This window comes from Notolepis coatsorum, assembly GCF_963971535.1.
Source record: "Notolepis coatsorum genome assembly, chromosome: 9".
NCBI lineage: Eukaryota > Metazoa > Chordata > Actinopteri > Aulopiformes > Paralepididae > Notolepis > Notolepis coatsorum.
Window position 1 is genome coordinate 118,385,750 of NC_140173.1, and position 13,590 is coordinate 118,399,339.

The 13,590-nt window shown below is 42.6% G+C and overlaps 1 protein-coding gene across 1 annotated transcript; it reads left to right on the forward strand.

Annotated features, from left to right (window-relative positions):
• The first annotated feature begins 246 nt into the window (after positions 1 to 246).
• ppifa (peptidylprolyl isomerase Fa) lies at positions 247 to 11,009 on the forward strand. The gene is made up of 6 exons (XM_084321706.1): positions 247 to 413; positions 1,022 to 1,052; positions 1,197 to 1,285; positions 3,470 to 3,566; positions 9,715 to 9,790; positions 10,322 to 11,009. The coding sequence occupies exons 1-6, from the start codon at positions 270 to 272 to the stop codon at positions 10,461 to 10,463; spliced, it is 579 nt and encodes a 192-aa protein (XP_084177832.1). The 5' UTR covers positions 247 to 269; the 3' UTR covers positions 10,464 to 11,009.
• The last annotated feature ends 2,581 nt before the right edge of the window (positions 11,010 to 13,590 follow it).

The following is a 13,590-nucleotide window of genomic DNA, read 5'->3' on the forward strand; positions in this document are numbered from 1 at the left end:
GTCTGCATCCCCTTAACAATTGTATGTATTGAGCTGTACTGTACTGTACCCATTCTGCAATCTGTTAATAAAGTTTTCAATCAATTCAATCAATCAATAAACCCCCCAAAACGTTTGTGAAAAGTATCTTGGGCTGACGCATGTTGTCTAGAAAGAAACACACCGCTGGGTGTCACTGTTTGGTTGCGAGAAGGTCCAAGCAAAGAGTGAGTGACGTCATATGTAAACACAAACCCCAATGTTTGCACTGGCCTGATAACTTTGCAACGATGTTGCAAATAAAAAATCGGTTAAAATACTGCTCACTGGCGATCGCCGCTGCAAGGTTGTTTTCTTCTGGGCCTGTCAAGAACCCAGTTGTGTATCTGGATATCGAAGCGGACAATGAACCTATTGGGAGAATAATCATTGAGGTAGCTAACGTTAGCTTGCTAACACTGGCTAGCTAATACCTTTAACGTTACTGGGCTTGCAAGCAACAGATAGGCAGGCAGGGCAGCCCCCGGATCTTTTTTCACATGGACCACATCATTTATGGTTGTAAAGTTCCTGTGGCCCCCAATGTTTAAATCACATGAAAGTGTTGTGTATCTTTCACATTGTAGGAAACGGAGGTTTGCAGCGTGGGCTAACACTAACCGTGAGAAACTGTTTCAAAAAGTTTGATTATGACTGTTGCAAGGGACCCCATTATGACCCAAAGGTTGTGGAAGTTAACGTTAGGTTAGTAGATGTAAACAAGACCACGTCTTTCTCTGGTCTGCATCCCCTTAACAATTGTGTGTATTGAGCTGTACTGTGTTGTACCCATTCTGCAATCTGTTAAATAAAGTTTTCATTCATTCATTCATTCAAACCCCTTGCATTTTGAGGGATTAATAACTAGTACATTCCCCTGGAATTACTACATTTCATTTAGCCCTATTCATTAAAAGGACAGTGTACAGTAGGCTACGGTGCTTTGTATGAAATGTCAGCAAACAATCATCCCTCTTTCTTACTTGACATCCATCTTTTGCAGTTGAATGCAGATGCTGTGCCTAAAACAGCAGGTATGGCACAATTTATTTTATTACACCATATTCCAGATCAACAATCGTTATTAAAATATACTTTTAATTAAAGTACTCAATAATTGTGTTACACAAGCAACCTTCCAATTCCAATTAATGTTTGATAAAGTTTTGTTTCAACAGAAAACTTCAGAGCATTGTGCACTGGGGAGCATGGCTTTGGTTTCAAAGGATCGGTATTCCATAGGATAATTCCTGAGTTCATGTGTCAGGTGAGTACAATTCTGAGTACTATTGGCTGATACCGAGTACCAATTTGTGCCATAGACTTGAATAATATAGACTCCGATATGATGGAACTATTCTATACAAATCTGTTCTCCAAAGCATCATATCCTTCGGCCTTATAGGCCTATGTGTTACTGTGTTTGGAAACACGAGGGCACAAGACCAGACCAGACTGGAACGAGCAGTGAGACAGGCCAGTCGGGTTATAGGGTTAGACCAAATCTCAGTGGGGGAGCTGAGAGCTCTATACCAAACTCATGGGTAACAAGGTTGCATAAATCCTTGGTGACTCAAGACATCCACTGCATGGTCAGCTGAGGAGGGACAGCCACAGAGACATCCACTGCATGGTCAGCTGAGGAGGCACAGTCAGAGACATCCACTGCATGGTCAGTCAGCTGAGGAGGCACAGAGACATCCACTGCATGGTCAGCTGAGGAGGCACAGAGACATCCACTGCATGGTCAGCTGAGGAGGGACAGCCACAGAGACATCCACTGCATGGTCAGCTGAGGAGGCACAGAGACATCCACTGCATGGTCAGCTGAGGAGGCACAGAGACATCCACTGCATGGTCAGCTGAGGAGGCACAGAGACATCCACTGCATGGTCAGCTGAGGAGGGACAGCCACAGAGACATCCACTGCATGGTCAGTCAGCTGAGGAGGCACAGAGACATCCACTGCATGGTCAGCTGAGGAGGGACAGCCACAGAGACATCCACTGCATGGTCAGCTGAGGAGGCACAGTCAGAGACATCCACTGCATGGTCAGTCAGCTGAGGAGGCACAGAGACATCCACTGCATGGTCAGTCAGCTGAGGAGGCACAGCCACAGAGACATCCACTGCATGGTCAGTCAGCTGAGGAGGCACAGAGACATCCACTGCATGGTCAGCTGAGGAGGCACAGAGACATCCACTGCATGGTCAGTCAGCTGAGGAGGCACAGCCACAGAGACATCCACTGCATGGTCAGTCAGCTGAGGAGGCACAGAGACATCCACTGCATGGTCAGCTGAGGAGGGACAGCCACAGAGACATCCACTGCATGGTCAGCTGAGGAGGGACAGAGACATCCACTGCATGGTCAGCTGAGCAAAATGACTTGTATCTTAGTAAACACCACTGAAGAAAGAGGGACACTTGAGTCTAAGTCTAAGTAAACTGATTGTTGACATTAAATGCATGTATGTTGCTGGTTTTATTTTTTTTTAAAGGTCCTGTGTCTTATAAATGGCATTTTCCAGTGTTTAGCATTGTTTCCTAGCAATGGGGGTTTGTATCAATGGGGTCTGTGTCTCTAATTCTCATTTTGGCGAGAGAGAGAGAGAGAGAGAGAGAGAGAGAGAGAGAGAGAGAGAGAGAACACACACAACCTCCCGACGCGTGTGGGGCTGGAGCTTCTCCACTCCCATATCACTGTCAAAAATATCTTTGACTCCCACGCGTGCGCCTGTATTCCGATCTGTGCAATAATATTCACAGGGGTATATATTGTCATTTGAAACAAGTTACCAATGCATTGTCCCGTGGGATTATGCCCCCCCGCGGCGAAATTAATTATTATCCCCCTCAATCTCTCTATATCTCTCTCTGTCTGCCAGTGCAGACTGTGGGTGACTGTCACTCAAAGCGCTTATGGGCGGAGCCCAGCACAAAACAGCTTGAAATCTTGAAGTGGAAAAATGCTGCTTTAGAGTACTTGATTAGAAATACAAAACAATGATTTTTTTGGAAAGAAACTTTACAGATGTGTTCCATAGACTCACAGGAATTGTGTAAAGTTTCCCAAATAGTGAAAGGAATAGCAAGACATGTCCCCTTTAAGTCGTTGTATGGCTTGGTGTAGTCAAATGGATTTCCCCACTGTGGGATAATACAGTTGACTAACTAACTAACCAACTAGATCCAACATAGCCTTACGTTTTTGGATCACAATTAATTTATTTCCAATAAAGATCTGACATCCTTGTGTGAAAATGGCAGAAAACCAAGTAGCTTTACTTTGATTTCTCACATAATACACTGTTCTTGGTATCAGTTGTTGCTGGTGTGTTCTGATACAAATACCTACTTTAGCCTGGTCGGCGTTGGCTCTATTCCAACCCAGTGGTATGGGTAGAATTCCAATTTGACATTGTAGTGTGTGCCATCCCTTCTGTTACAGGGAGGAGATTTCACCAATCACAACGGAACAGGAGGGAAATCCATCTATGGATCTAAGTTCAAAGACGAGAACTTCAAACTGAAACACACTGGTCCAGGTAGGTATGAGCCTCTGGCTTCACACAGTAGTTACATCTTTATCTCTGTCAGTTACACAGTAGTTAGGTCTTTATGTGTCAGTTACACAGTAGTTAGGTCTTTATGTGTCAGTTTCACAGTAGTTACATCTTTAGCTCTGTCAGTTACACAGTAGTTAGGTATTTATGTGTCAGTTACACAGTAGTTAGGTCTTTATGTGTCTGTTATACAGTAGTTACATCTTTATCTCTGTCAGTTACACAGTAGTTAGGTCTTTATGTGTCAGTTACACAGTAGTTAGGTCTTTATGTGTCAGTTACACAGTAGTTAGGTCTTTATGTGTCAGTTACACAGTAGTTAGGTCTTTATGTGTCAGTTACACAGTAGTTAGGTCTTTATGTGTCAGTTACACAGTAGTTACATCTTTAGCTCTGTCAGTTACACAGTAGTTAGGTCTTTATGTGTCAGTTACACAGTAGTTAGGTCTTTATGTGTCAGTTACACAGTAGTTAGGTCTTTATGTGTCAGTTACACAGTAGTTAGGTCTTTATGTCAGTTACACAGTAGTTAGGTCTTTGTGTCAGTTACACAGTAGTTAGGTCTTTATGTGTCAGTTACACAGTAGTTAGGTCTTTATGTGTCAGTTACACAGTAGTTAGGTCTTTGTGTGTCAGTTACACAGTAGTTAGGTCTTTATGTGTCAGTTACACAGTAGTTAGGTCTTTATGTGTCAGTTACACAGTAGTTAGGTCTTTATGTGTCAGTTACACAGTAGTTACATCTTTGTGTCAGTTACACAGTAGTTAGGTCTTTGTGTGTCAGTTACACAGTAGTTACATCTTTGTGTCAGTTACACAGTAGTTAGGTCTTTGTGTCAGTTACACAGTAGTTAGGTCTTTATGTGTCAGTTACACAGTAGTTAGGTCTTTGTGTGTCAGTTACACAGTAGTTACATCTTTGTGTCAGTTACACAGTAGTTAGGTCTTTGTGTCAGTTACACAGTAGTTAGGTCTTTATGTGTCAGTTACACAGTAGTTAGGTCTTTATGTGTCAGTTACACAGTAGTTAGGTCTTTATGTGTCAGTTACACAGTAGTTAGGTCTTTGTGTCAGTTACACAGTAGTTACATCTTTGTGTCAGTTACACAGTAGTTAGGTCTTTGTGTCAGTTACACAGTAGTTAGGTCTTTATGTGTCAGTTACACAGTAGTTAGGTCTTTGTGTGTCAGTTACACAGTAGTTAGGTCTTTATGTGTCAGTTACACAGTAGTTAGGTCTTTATGTGTCAGTTACACAGTAGTTAGGTCTTTATGTGTCAGTTACACAGTAGTTACATCTTTGTGTCAGTTACACAGTAGTTAGGTCTTTATGTGTCAGTTACACAGTAGTTAGGTCTTTATGTGTCAGTCACACAGTAGTTAATGTTGGTTCTGCCTGGGAGGCTGCAGTAGCGTGCCCCAGAGCGAGTACCCTGCAGGCGGGTGAACAGTCCATGATGATGTTCTGTGCTCTCTGTGAGCACCGCTTTTTGTAGACTGATGAGATGGGGGGGGGAGTGGGGTCTTGGTGATGCGTTGGGCTATGTTCACTACCCTCTGCAGTGATTTCCGGGCCTTTACAGTGCAGTTGCTGTACCAGACTGAGATGCAGGTGTTGAGGATGCTCTCAATCATACAGCGATAAAAGTTTGCTAGCACGGGAGGGGGTAGGTGGAGTTCGGCCAACTTCCTCAGGAAGAAGAGGCGCTTGTGGGCCTTCTTGACCAGGGTCGAGGTGTTGGTGGTCCAGGACAGGTCCTCAGAGATGTGGACTCCCAGGAATTTAAAACTACTGACCCGCTCAACCTCCTCTCCATTGATGTGGATGGGGCTGTGCGTGCCTGTTTTATTTCTCCTGTAGTCCACCACTATCTCCTTAGTTTTTTTGGTGTTGAGGGCCAGGTTGTTATTTGGTTGTTACTTGGTTGTTACGAGGCACTGGACCTCTTCTCTGTACGCCGACTCGTCGTTGTTGCTGACGAGTCCCACCACGGTGGTGTCGTCTGCAAACTTGACAATGGTGTTTGAGCCATGCGCCGGTTTGCAGTCGTGGGTGAAGAGGGAGTAGAGAAGAGGGCTCAGCACGGAGCCCTGCGGTACACCAGTGTTCAGGATGAGAGTGGAGGACTTGAGGCTGTCCAGTCTGACATGCTGAGGTCTGTCGGTCAGGAGGTCCAGTATCCAGTTGTAGAGGGAGTGGTCGATGCCAAGGTCGTGGAGTTTGGTGTTCAGCTTGGAGGGGATGATGGTGTTAAATGCCGAGCTCGAACAGAAGTCGCACGTACGACGTGTCCTTCTGGTCCAGATGGAGGAGGGCAGGGGGTAGTGCTGCGGAGATGGCGTCGTCTGTACTCCTGTTCTGGCGGTAGGCAAACTGGTAGGGGTCAAGTGAGGGTGGTAGGCAGGATTTACGGTGAGCCAGGACTAGCCTCTCGAAGCACTTCATGATGGTGGAGGTGAGTGCTACGGGTCGTAGTCATTGAGGCTCTCTGGGGAGGCGTGTTTAGGGACAGGAATGATGGAGGTGACTTTGAAGCATGTGGGAACTTTTGCCTGGGCCAGGGACAGATTGAAAATCTCAGTTAGGACACTGAGTACCAGCCCGGGGATCCCATCGGGTCCGGCAGCTTAATATAGCCTAGGCTATCCAATCTATAATATTTTCTTTAACTTTTTAAGTATTTGGGTTGCAAGAGACAGAGTAGACATATCTTATCCGCCGTTTGTCCTGTATCTGTGTTCTTTGTCATCTTATCAGAAACTGTTTAGTTGAAGTGCATTGGAATTTAGAAGGCATCATAACCGCATCATATAAGCACACGTGCACTTGTCTCAGCATAGGGCTGGTGCAGTATACCATTTATCATCCGTTTTACATCTACACTCCTGTCCAGAGCGACTTACAACAAATGCTATTATGGATGCCCGATGTCCAAGTATTTTCTGCTATGATAACCAATAGCCAATAACCAAAATGTATAGATATCGATATGATGTAGTCTGTATTAAAATAAATGCCAACAGTAATCCAATTTTGTACATGAAAGTGAAAGTGTTAAAACATGAAAATACCGTTTTTTGGTCATCTCACATACATCCAAAAACGAAAAGATTGTGCACACATTCATTTAGTTTGGCAGTTATTCAGAGTAAATTACTTTGAATATGGCCACCAGTAATGTCATCGGGGACATTGAATCCTTGTGTTGTGTTAATTACAGCACTGTGAAATTAACACAATGACATCATTGGTGGCCCCGATGACATCACTTGTGGCCATATTCTATTAATTTACTCTCAATAACTTGTCAAATTAAATGAATGTGTGCAAAACTGTTTAGAGTTTTTGGATGTGTGTGAGATTATGTGTCAAATAAATGTGCATTGTTTTTTGGTGAAGTGCCCCTTTAACTCATTCACGGTCAGCCGTTCTATCCATCCTTGTACTCAATGGGCCACCGCTATGTCGCAGTGTTTGCAGGGCTATATCTATATTCTATATTATAGCATGGAGACAATACTATGGCTCATTTGACAGTAACTATCCCTCATACAACATGTGAAAAAGAATAAATCTTTTCATGTATACGTTCGCGTGTTATACCGTGGTGAATATTGTATAGTTTCAGAGTGATCCTGGCTAATTACTGGTAACTGCGTTATGGAGCGATATGTGAATCAATTTTGCTAAAATCGTTTGCGTTGCTCGCCTGGACACACTACTATTTCCAAATCAAAGGTATATAATAGGTATTATGTTTCATCATGAATGCATGAAAGGGGGGGGGGGGTAGTTTTTTGATGCTTTGATCACCAGCAAAGGCATTCGTTTTGAATACTACATACGTTGATCGGCTGGATCGATATGAAATCATTGTAGGATCAAGTTGGAATTGACGTCAGATAGTCCTTACCTTTGATCGGGGTTATTCCAAAAAGAATATTCCAATTGTCTGATCGCGATTTCCAGTATTGATGTCGATCGGGTCCCTGGCATGAAGTGGCACAAGATATGCCTCAAGTGTGACTATCTGACGTCAATTCCACCTTGATCCTAGAATGTTTTCATATCGATCCAGCTGATCAGCGTGTGTGGTGTTCAAAACGAATGCCGTTACTGGCGATCAAAGCATAAAAAAACACATAACATGCATTCATGATGAAACATAATACCTATTATATACATTTGATTTGGAAATAGTAGCATGTCCAGGCAAGAAACGCCAACGCTTATAGCAGAATTCACGTAGCGCCCTATAACTCAGCTTTTCAGGAATTAGCCCGGATCACTCCTAAACTATACAATATTCACCACGGGATAACGCGTGAGTGAACATATACATTTTTGCATGTTCGACAGAAGAAAGTCACTGTCAAATGACCATAGTATTGTCTCCATAGCTATAATATAGAATATAGATATAGCTCTCCAAACATAGTGACGCACAGTGAAAATATGCTATGGAAACCTGGCGCATTAGCTACAAGGATAAGGGTAATGGCTGGCGCCCAATGTGTTAACTTCTAAAAGAACCCTTACATTTAATGTTGAAGGTAAAACAAAAATCAGGTGTTCTTCAAGGATAGGGCAAATAATATAGGAATAAATTCAGTGACTGTCCAGCTTGCTTTTAAAGGAAGTCCAGGGTCGAGGTCGAAAAATAATCTGAGGCACTCTGATTGTAAATTAAAAATATATTTTATTTGAGGTGAGGGATCATGGCGTCAGTACTGGTATTAGATTACCTTGACTGCCTGATGGGGGAAACTGTCCCGGAGTCTGCTGGTCCGGGCCTTTAGTCACCCTCCACCCACACACACACACACCCACTACCTACATTATGTTTTGGTCATTGGCTTTCCATGTCAAAACGTTGGGGCACCCTACCCTAGCATTTTTGCACATTGAGTGCTATAGCATATTATATACACTACTCAAAAGTAGCAGTAGAAATAGAGTTCCCAAAAGGCAACAAGGACACATAACTGGTCTTCTACAAAGTGCATTGCGTGTGAGCTGCCACTAGGGGCAGAGTGGCTTACCGTGAGCAGAGCTATTTATTACCAATGGCTCTGCCTCTGCCCCATGAGTGAATGACTGAATTACTGACTGAGTGAGGTAGTGGCATTGCCGGTCACAGTCAGAGGTGCTTCACATCTTAAAAACAATAGCATACTATATAACATTATTCTTGTAGGCTGATGATTGCAAATGCACGTATGATGTCTTATAATGCAGTAAAGGGATCGCTTGGATTTTTCTTACCTTAAGTTGTATGAGATACTTGCCAGTAGTGTAGTTGCATGCAAAGCTATTCGCTTACTTAGAGAGTCCCGTGGTCAGTTCTGTCCGGGTTCCGAGTGAACCGGGATGCTTTTCTCTAGGAACAAGTGCCAAGTGATAGAAGAATGTGGAATGTCGGAAATGAGTAACCTTCCGTTTCACTCGGAACCCGGACAGAACTACGACCACAGGACTCTAAGTAACCGAATAGCTTTGCATCCTCTACACTACTGGCAAGTATTTCATACAACAAAAATCCAAACTGTCCCTTTAAGTGCAACACCTCTCTCAACTGAACTTCTTTCTCAGCTCATTGAGGCCTTTATCATTTCCTTTTGATAGATAACAACACACAGGTTGGCCTCCACTGTGTGTTTCCACCGCTCTTATATCCACTAGATGGCAGTGCCTTGTCTCATGCATCACCATACCACTGGCCATATAGATTTTTGCAATCCTCAAGTGAATGACCTACTTTCAAACTAAGTCAACATCCATTCATCAAAATAACTTTTTTTCTGTTTAAGGGTAAACTCTAGCCGCATGTTGAGAGATGGACACTGGAGTTTAGATTGCGCTGTGTTGTGTAATCACAGTCTGGGTCAAATTATAAAGAGGGAAACGGGCCCTATACCGTAACAACCCAGATGTAGCCTTGTCCTATGCCATTATTCTCTCACCAGAGTTACAACCGCGCCCTATGCTGTTAATAAATAAACATAAACCTGCTTCAAATTCCTAGTTTTTAGGATGGTATACAGATGCAGACCTTGCTAACGGACACTGTTTATTACAATGCATCACATTTACTTCACTATGACACACGACTTTCCCTTTTCCTCTTCAGGTACGTTATCGATGGCTAATTCAGGACCCAACACCAATGGCTCCCAGTTCTTCATCTGTACTGCTAAAACTGAATGGTAAAGCTTGTCAAGAAATTATCACTTCAACAATTCCTTTCACATCTGTAGCTTCCTATCAAAGTCTTCCACACTGGAATGACAGCAGTCACAATTGTGTATCAACTGTTTCAAGGGGCACTTCACCAAAAAAAAACTGAAACGTTAATTTATTTTGCACATAATCTCACACAGTTTTGCACACATTCATTTAGTTTGACAGTTATTGAGAGTAAATGTGATAATTACAGCAAATGATGCAGTAGCAGAGAAGGTATTGCTATTTTTTCATCCACATAATTTCATGGTGCCATAATTAACACAACACAAGGATTCAATGTCCCTGATGACATCAAACTAATTTGCTCTCAACAACGATCAAACGAAATGTAGTGTGTGTGCGAAACTGTTTTGTTTTTTGGACGTGTGTAAAATTATGTGCAAAGTAAATCGGCATTATCTTGAAGTGCCCCGTTAAGCAACATTTTAAGCAAGTGCACACCTAATGTATTGGTTCTACACTCCTGTCGCTTCCTCTCTGTCTTGCTTCAGGCTGAACGGAAAGCATGTGGTGTTCGGCCAGGTGAAGGAAGGTCTGCAAGTCGTCTCCAAGATGGAGTCCTTCGGTTTGCACGACGGCGGTGTGATCAAGAAAATCGTCATCACTGACTGCGGGGAGATGACAGACAAATGACAGACAACGTGCGACACAGCGTGCAACAGACCTACATGGACTCCTCTCTTCATCATACCTAAACCTCTCAACTCCTCTCTTCATCATACTTAAACCTCTCAACTCCTCTCTTCATCATACCTAAACCTCTCAACTCCTCTCTTCATCATACCTAAACCTCTCAACTCCTCTCTTCATCATACCTAAACCTCTCAACTCCTCTCTTCATCATACCTAAACCTCTCAACTCCTCTCTTCATCATACCTAAACCTCTCAACTCCTCTCTTCATCATACCTAAACCTCTCAACTCCTCTCTTCATCATACCTAAACCTCTCAACTCCCTCAGTCTTCATCATACCTAAACCTCTCAACTCCTCTCTTCATCATACCTAAACCTCTCAACTCCTCTCTTCATCATACCTAAACCTCTCAACTCCTCTCTTCATCAGTAACCTAAACCTCTCAACTCCTCTCTTCATCATACCTAAACCTCTCAACTCCTCTCTTCATCATACCTAAACCTCTCAACTCCTCTCTTCATCATACCTAAACCTCTCAACTCCCTCAGTCTTCATCATACCTAAACCTCTCAACTCCTCTCTTCATCATACTTAAACCTCTCAACTCCTCTATTCATCATACCTAAACCTCTCAACTCCTCTCTTCATCATACCTAAACCTCTCAACTCCTCTCTTCATCATACCTAAACCTCTCAACTCCTCTCTTCATCATACCTAAACCTCTCAACTCCTCTCTTCATCATACCTAAACCTCTCAACTCCTTTCTTCATCATACCTAAACCTCTCAACTCCTCTCTTCATCATACCTAAACCTCTCAACTCCCTCAGTCTTTCATCATACCTAAACCTCTCAACTCCTCTCTTCATCATACCTAAACTTCTCGACTCCCTCAGTCTTTCAAGGAGTCATAGTCCTGGTTGATTTCTATTCACCACTAAAATCCCAGACTTAATTAAACCAGGTTTTCTTTCTCTCGTTTTCTTTTTTCTTATTTTCGAAAGGATCATCTTGATCACAAATATTTATGTTTTCACGGCCAAAACCACTTTCTTGTCTTTTGTTTTGTCACCTAGGTGTTTGTTTTGTCAAGACTGAGCCCTGGATTGGGATATTTTGATGCCAGACGTCAAAAATAGTTATGTAAATAGGTTGACTTATTTTTACTCTGCCTTTCTGCCATTTGCATGAGGGATTAACTGCCAAGTCACACTCTGTGTAAAATAATGTCCACATTGTACATTTTGCTATACATTTACCAAATAAATGAACATTTCAGATCTTACTTGGCTTGCTCCTTGTTTCAGGCCCTCTTCTGTACCACTGTCCCCGTCTGCTTTTAAAGCTTCCTGGGAAATGATCAAGGAAATTATCCAGAAGCTTTTTTTAGTCGCCAGACCTCCAGCACGACTTCCTGTCTCATCAGAACAGGATGTGACATCATACCCTTCCATTTATAAAAGAACAACCCTTACTCTTGGTCTATCGACTAGTGCATTTCAACTGGCTTTCGGTTATGCCTGCAAAAGCAACGTTCAACTCCCATGTCTGCAGGAGTGGACAGATATACGACAGTCCCCTCCTGGCCACAGCCTTATGGTATATACATTGTAGTATATTCACTGTATGGATGATTTCATCCGCATATGTCATAAAACGGTCTGAAAATGGCTTTAGCTTGCGTGGGTTGTTCCTACCGCCGAGATCTTTATTGTAAACAGAGCATGTCTCCTGCAGAAAGGAGAGAGGCCAGGATGTGTCTGTGAGCCAGAGGCTGGGTGGTGCTGCTTATCAAGCTAATACTTTATGAAAGTAAATAATGAAGCGACGTGAAAAAGCAGCTCTCACTCCTAAATGAAACCATATGCCTGCTGACCTTCCATCGTTTGTTTGAATTCTCCGATTACATTGTTGCCATAGAGACTGTGCGGCTCGCGCTCTGTTTTAACTAGAGATGTTGTAACAAACTTGATATAATTTGGGTCCCCACCCTCTGGTTAGGTTTGAGCTATTTGGAATGCATGTCCAATATTGTGTGTGGAAACTTGGCTTGACAAAGTCGGGCTCTCTGGCCAACATTTAATACTCGTGCATAACAATAACATCTTTACAATTGGTCCAAGCTGGTTCTAATGCAGTAAATGTCTACATGATGCGTGTCTAGCATATATCATGCATGTCAAGAGGGTGTCCTTTTTTGTATAGGCTCGTCTTTTCACAGTTTTACTCAAATGTGTTGAAATCACATCCAGTAAGTTTGAGGTGTCTGTTGTGGGAATGGACCCCCTGTCAAGAGTGAAAAAGAGGACCCAAGGCTCTTTCCCTTGCTTCTCCATTACACAACCCCCCCATGTTTAAGCCATTAAAGAAAAATCACAATCATAATCCATAGGCTCGGTCTTGTGTAAGAGATCAAGCCTGCAGATGTACTCATAATTTGAGTGCCGTCCTGAGGAAAGTGTACACTTTTCAATAGAGTACACAGGGGTCGTGGGACGCACCCGGAAAAGCAAGCATTGTAGTTGGCTGAACTCAAGCCCTCTAGTGAACGCCCCCCCCCCCCCCCCCCAGTAACTGTTAGGATTAAAACAATAATAAATAAATAAATAAATAAAAAGTTGAACAAAAAACCCATATAAATGAGACCACATGAACAAAAGCGGTTCTAATTCAATATGACTTTTATTCATCAAACTCCCAACAGCACTAAAGTCACTTTTGTTTTTCCAAACTTAACAAATAAGGCACATGTTGGAATGCCGTTTCATGGACATGAAGAGACAGACCTGCAGGCTACTCTCTAAGACGTTCCTCCCCCGTTTCCCTCAGTCAGTTTCATCCCAACCTCCACGTCTGAATTCTGTCCAATCCAAATATAGCATTACAATTATCTCAAATGATACAGACATCAAAAGAATATAAACATCACGTTCTAATTGACCGCATAAGTGTTAACACGTTACATTCAGTAAATATGTGTTACGTTGAATAGGCTAGAGACTATCAAATAGATATTTCACGACTAGTAACAATCAGTTAGAATTTGTTGAGTGTTAGGAACAAATATGTCGCCAACTATGTTACTGTGCAGAATTTAAATAAGAATAAGTTGCACATTTCATTCA

Excerpts from the sequence above, each read along its gene's own strand:
- ppifa (XM_084321706.1), top strand. The coding sequence starts at position 270 with ATGTTGCAAATAAAAAATCGGTTAAAATACTGCTCACTGGCGATCGCC. Across the intron at positions 1,286-3,469 it reads TTCCTGAGTTCATGTGTCAG|GGAGGAGATTTCACCAATCA; the intron begins GTGAGTACAATT and ends CTTCTGTTACAG. Across the intron at positions 9,791-10,321 it reads TGTACTGCTAAAACTGAATG|GCTGAACGGAAAGCATGTGG; the intron begins GTAAAGCTTGTC and ends GTCTTGCTTCAG.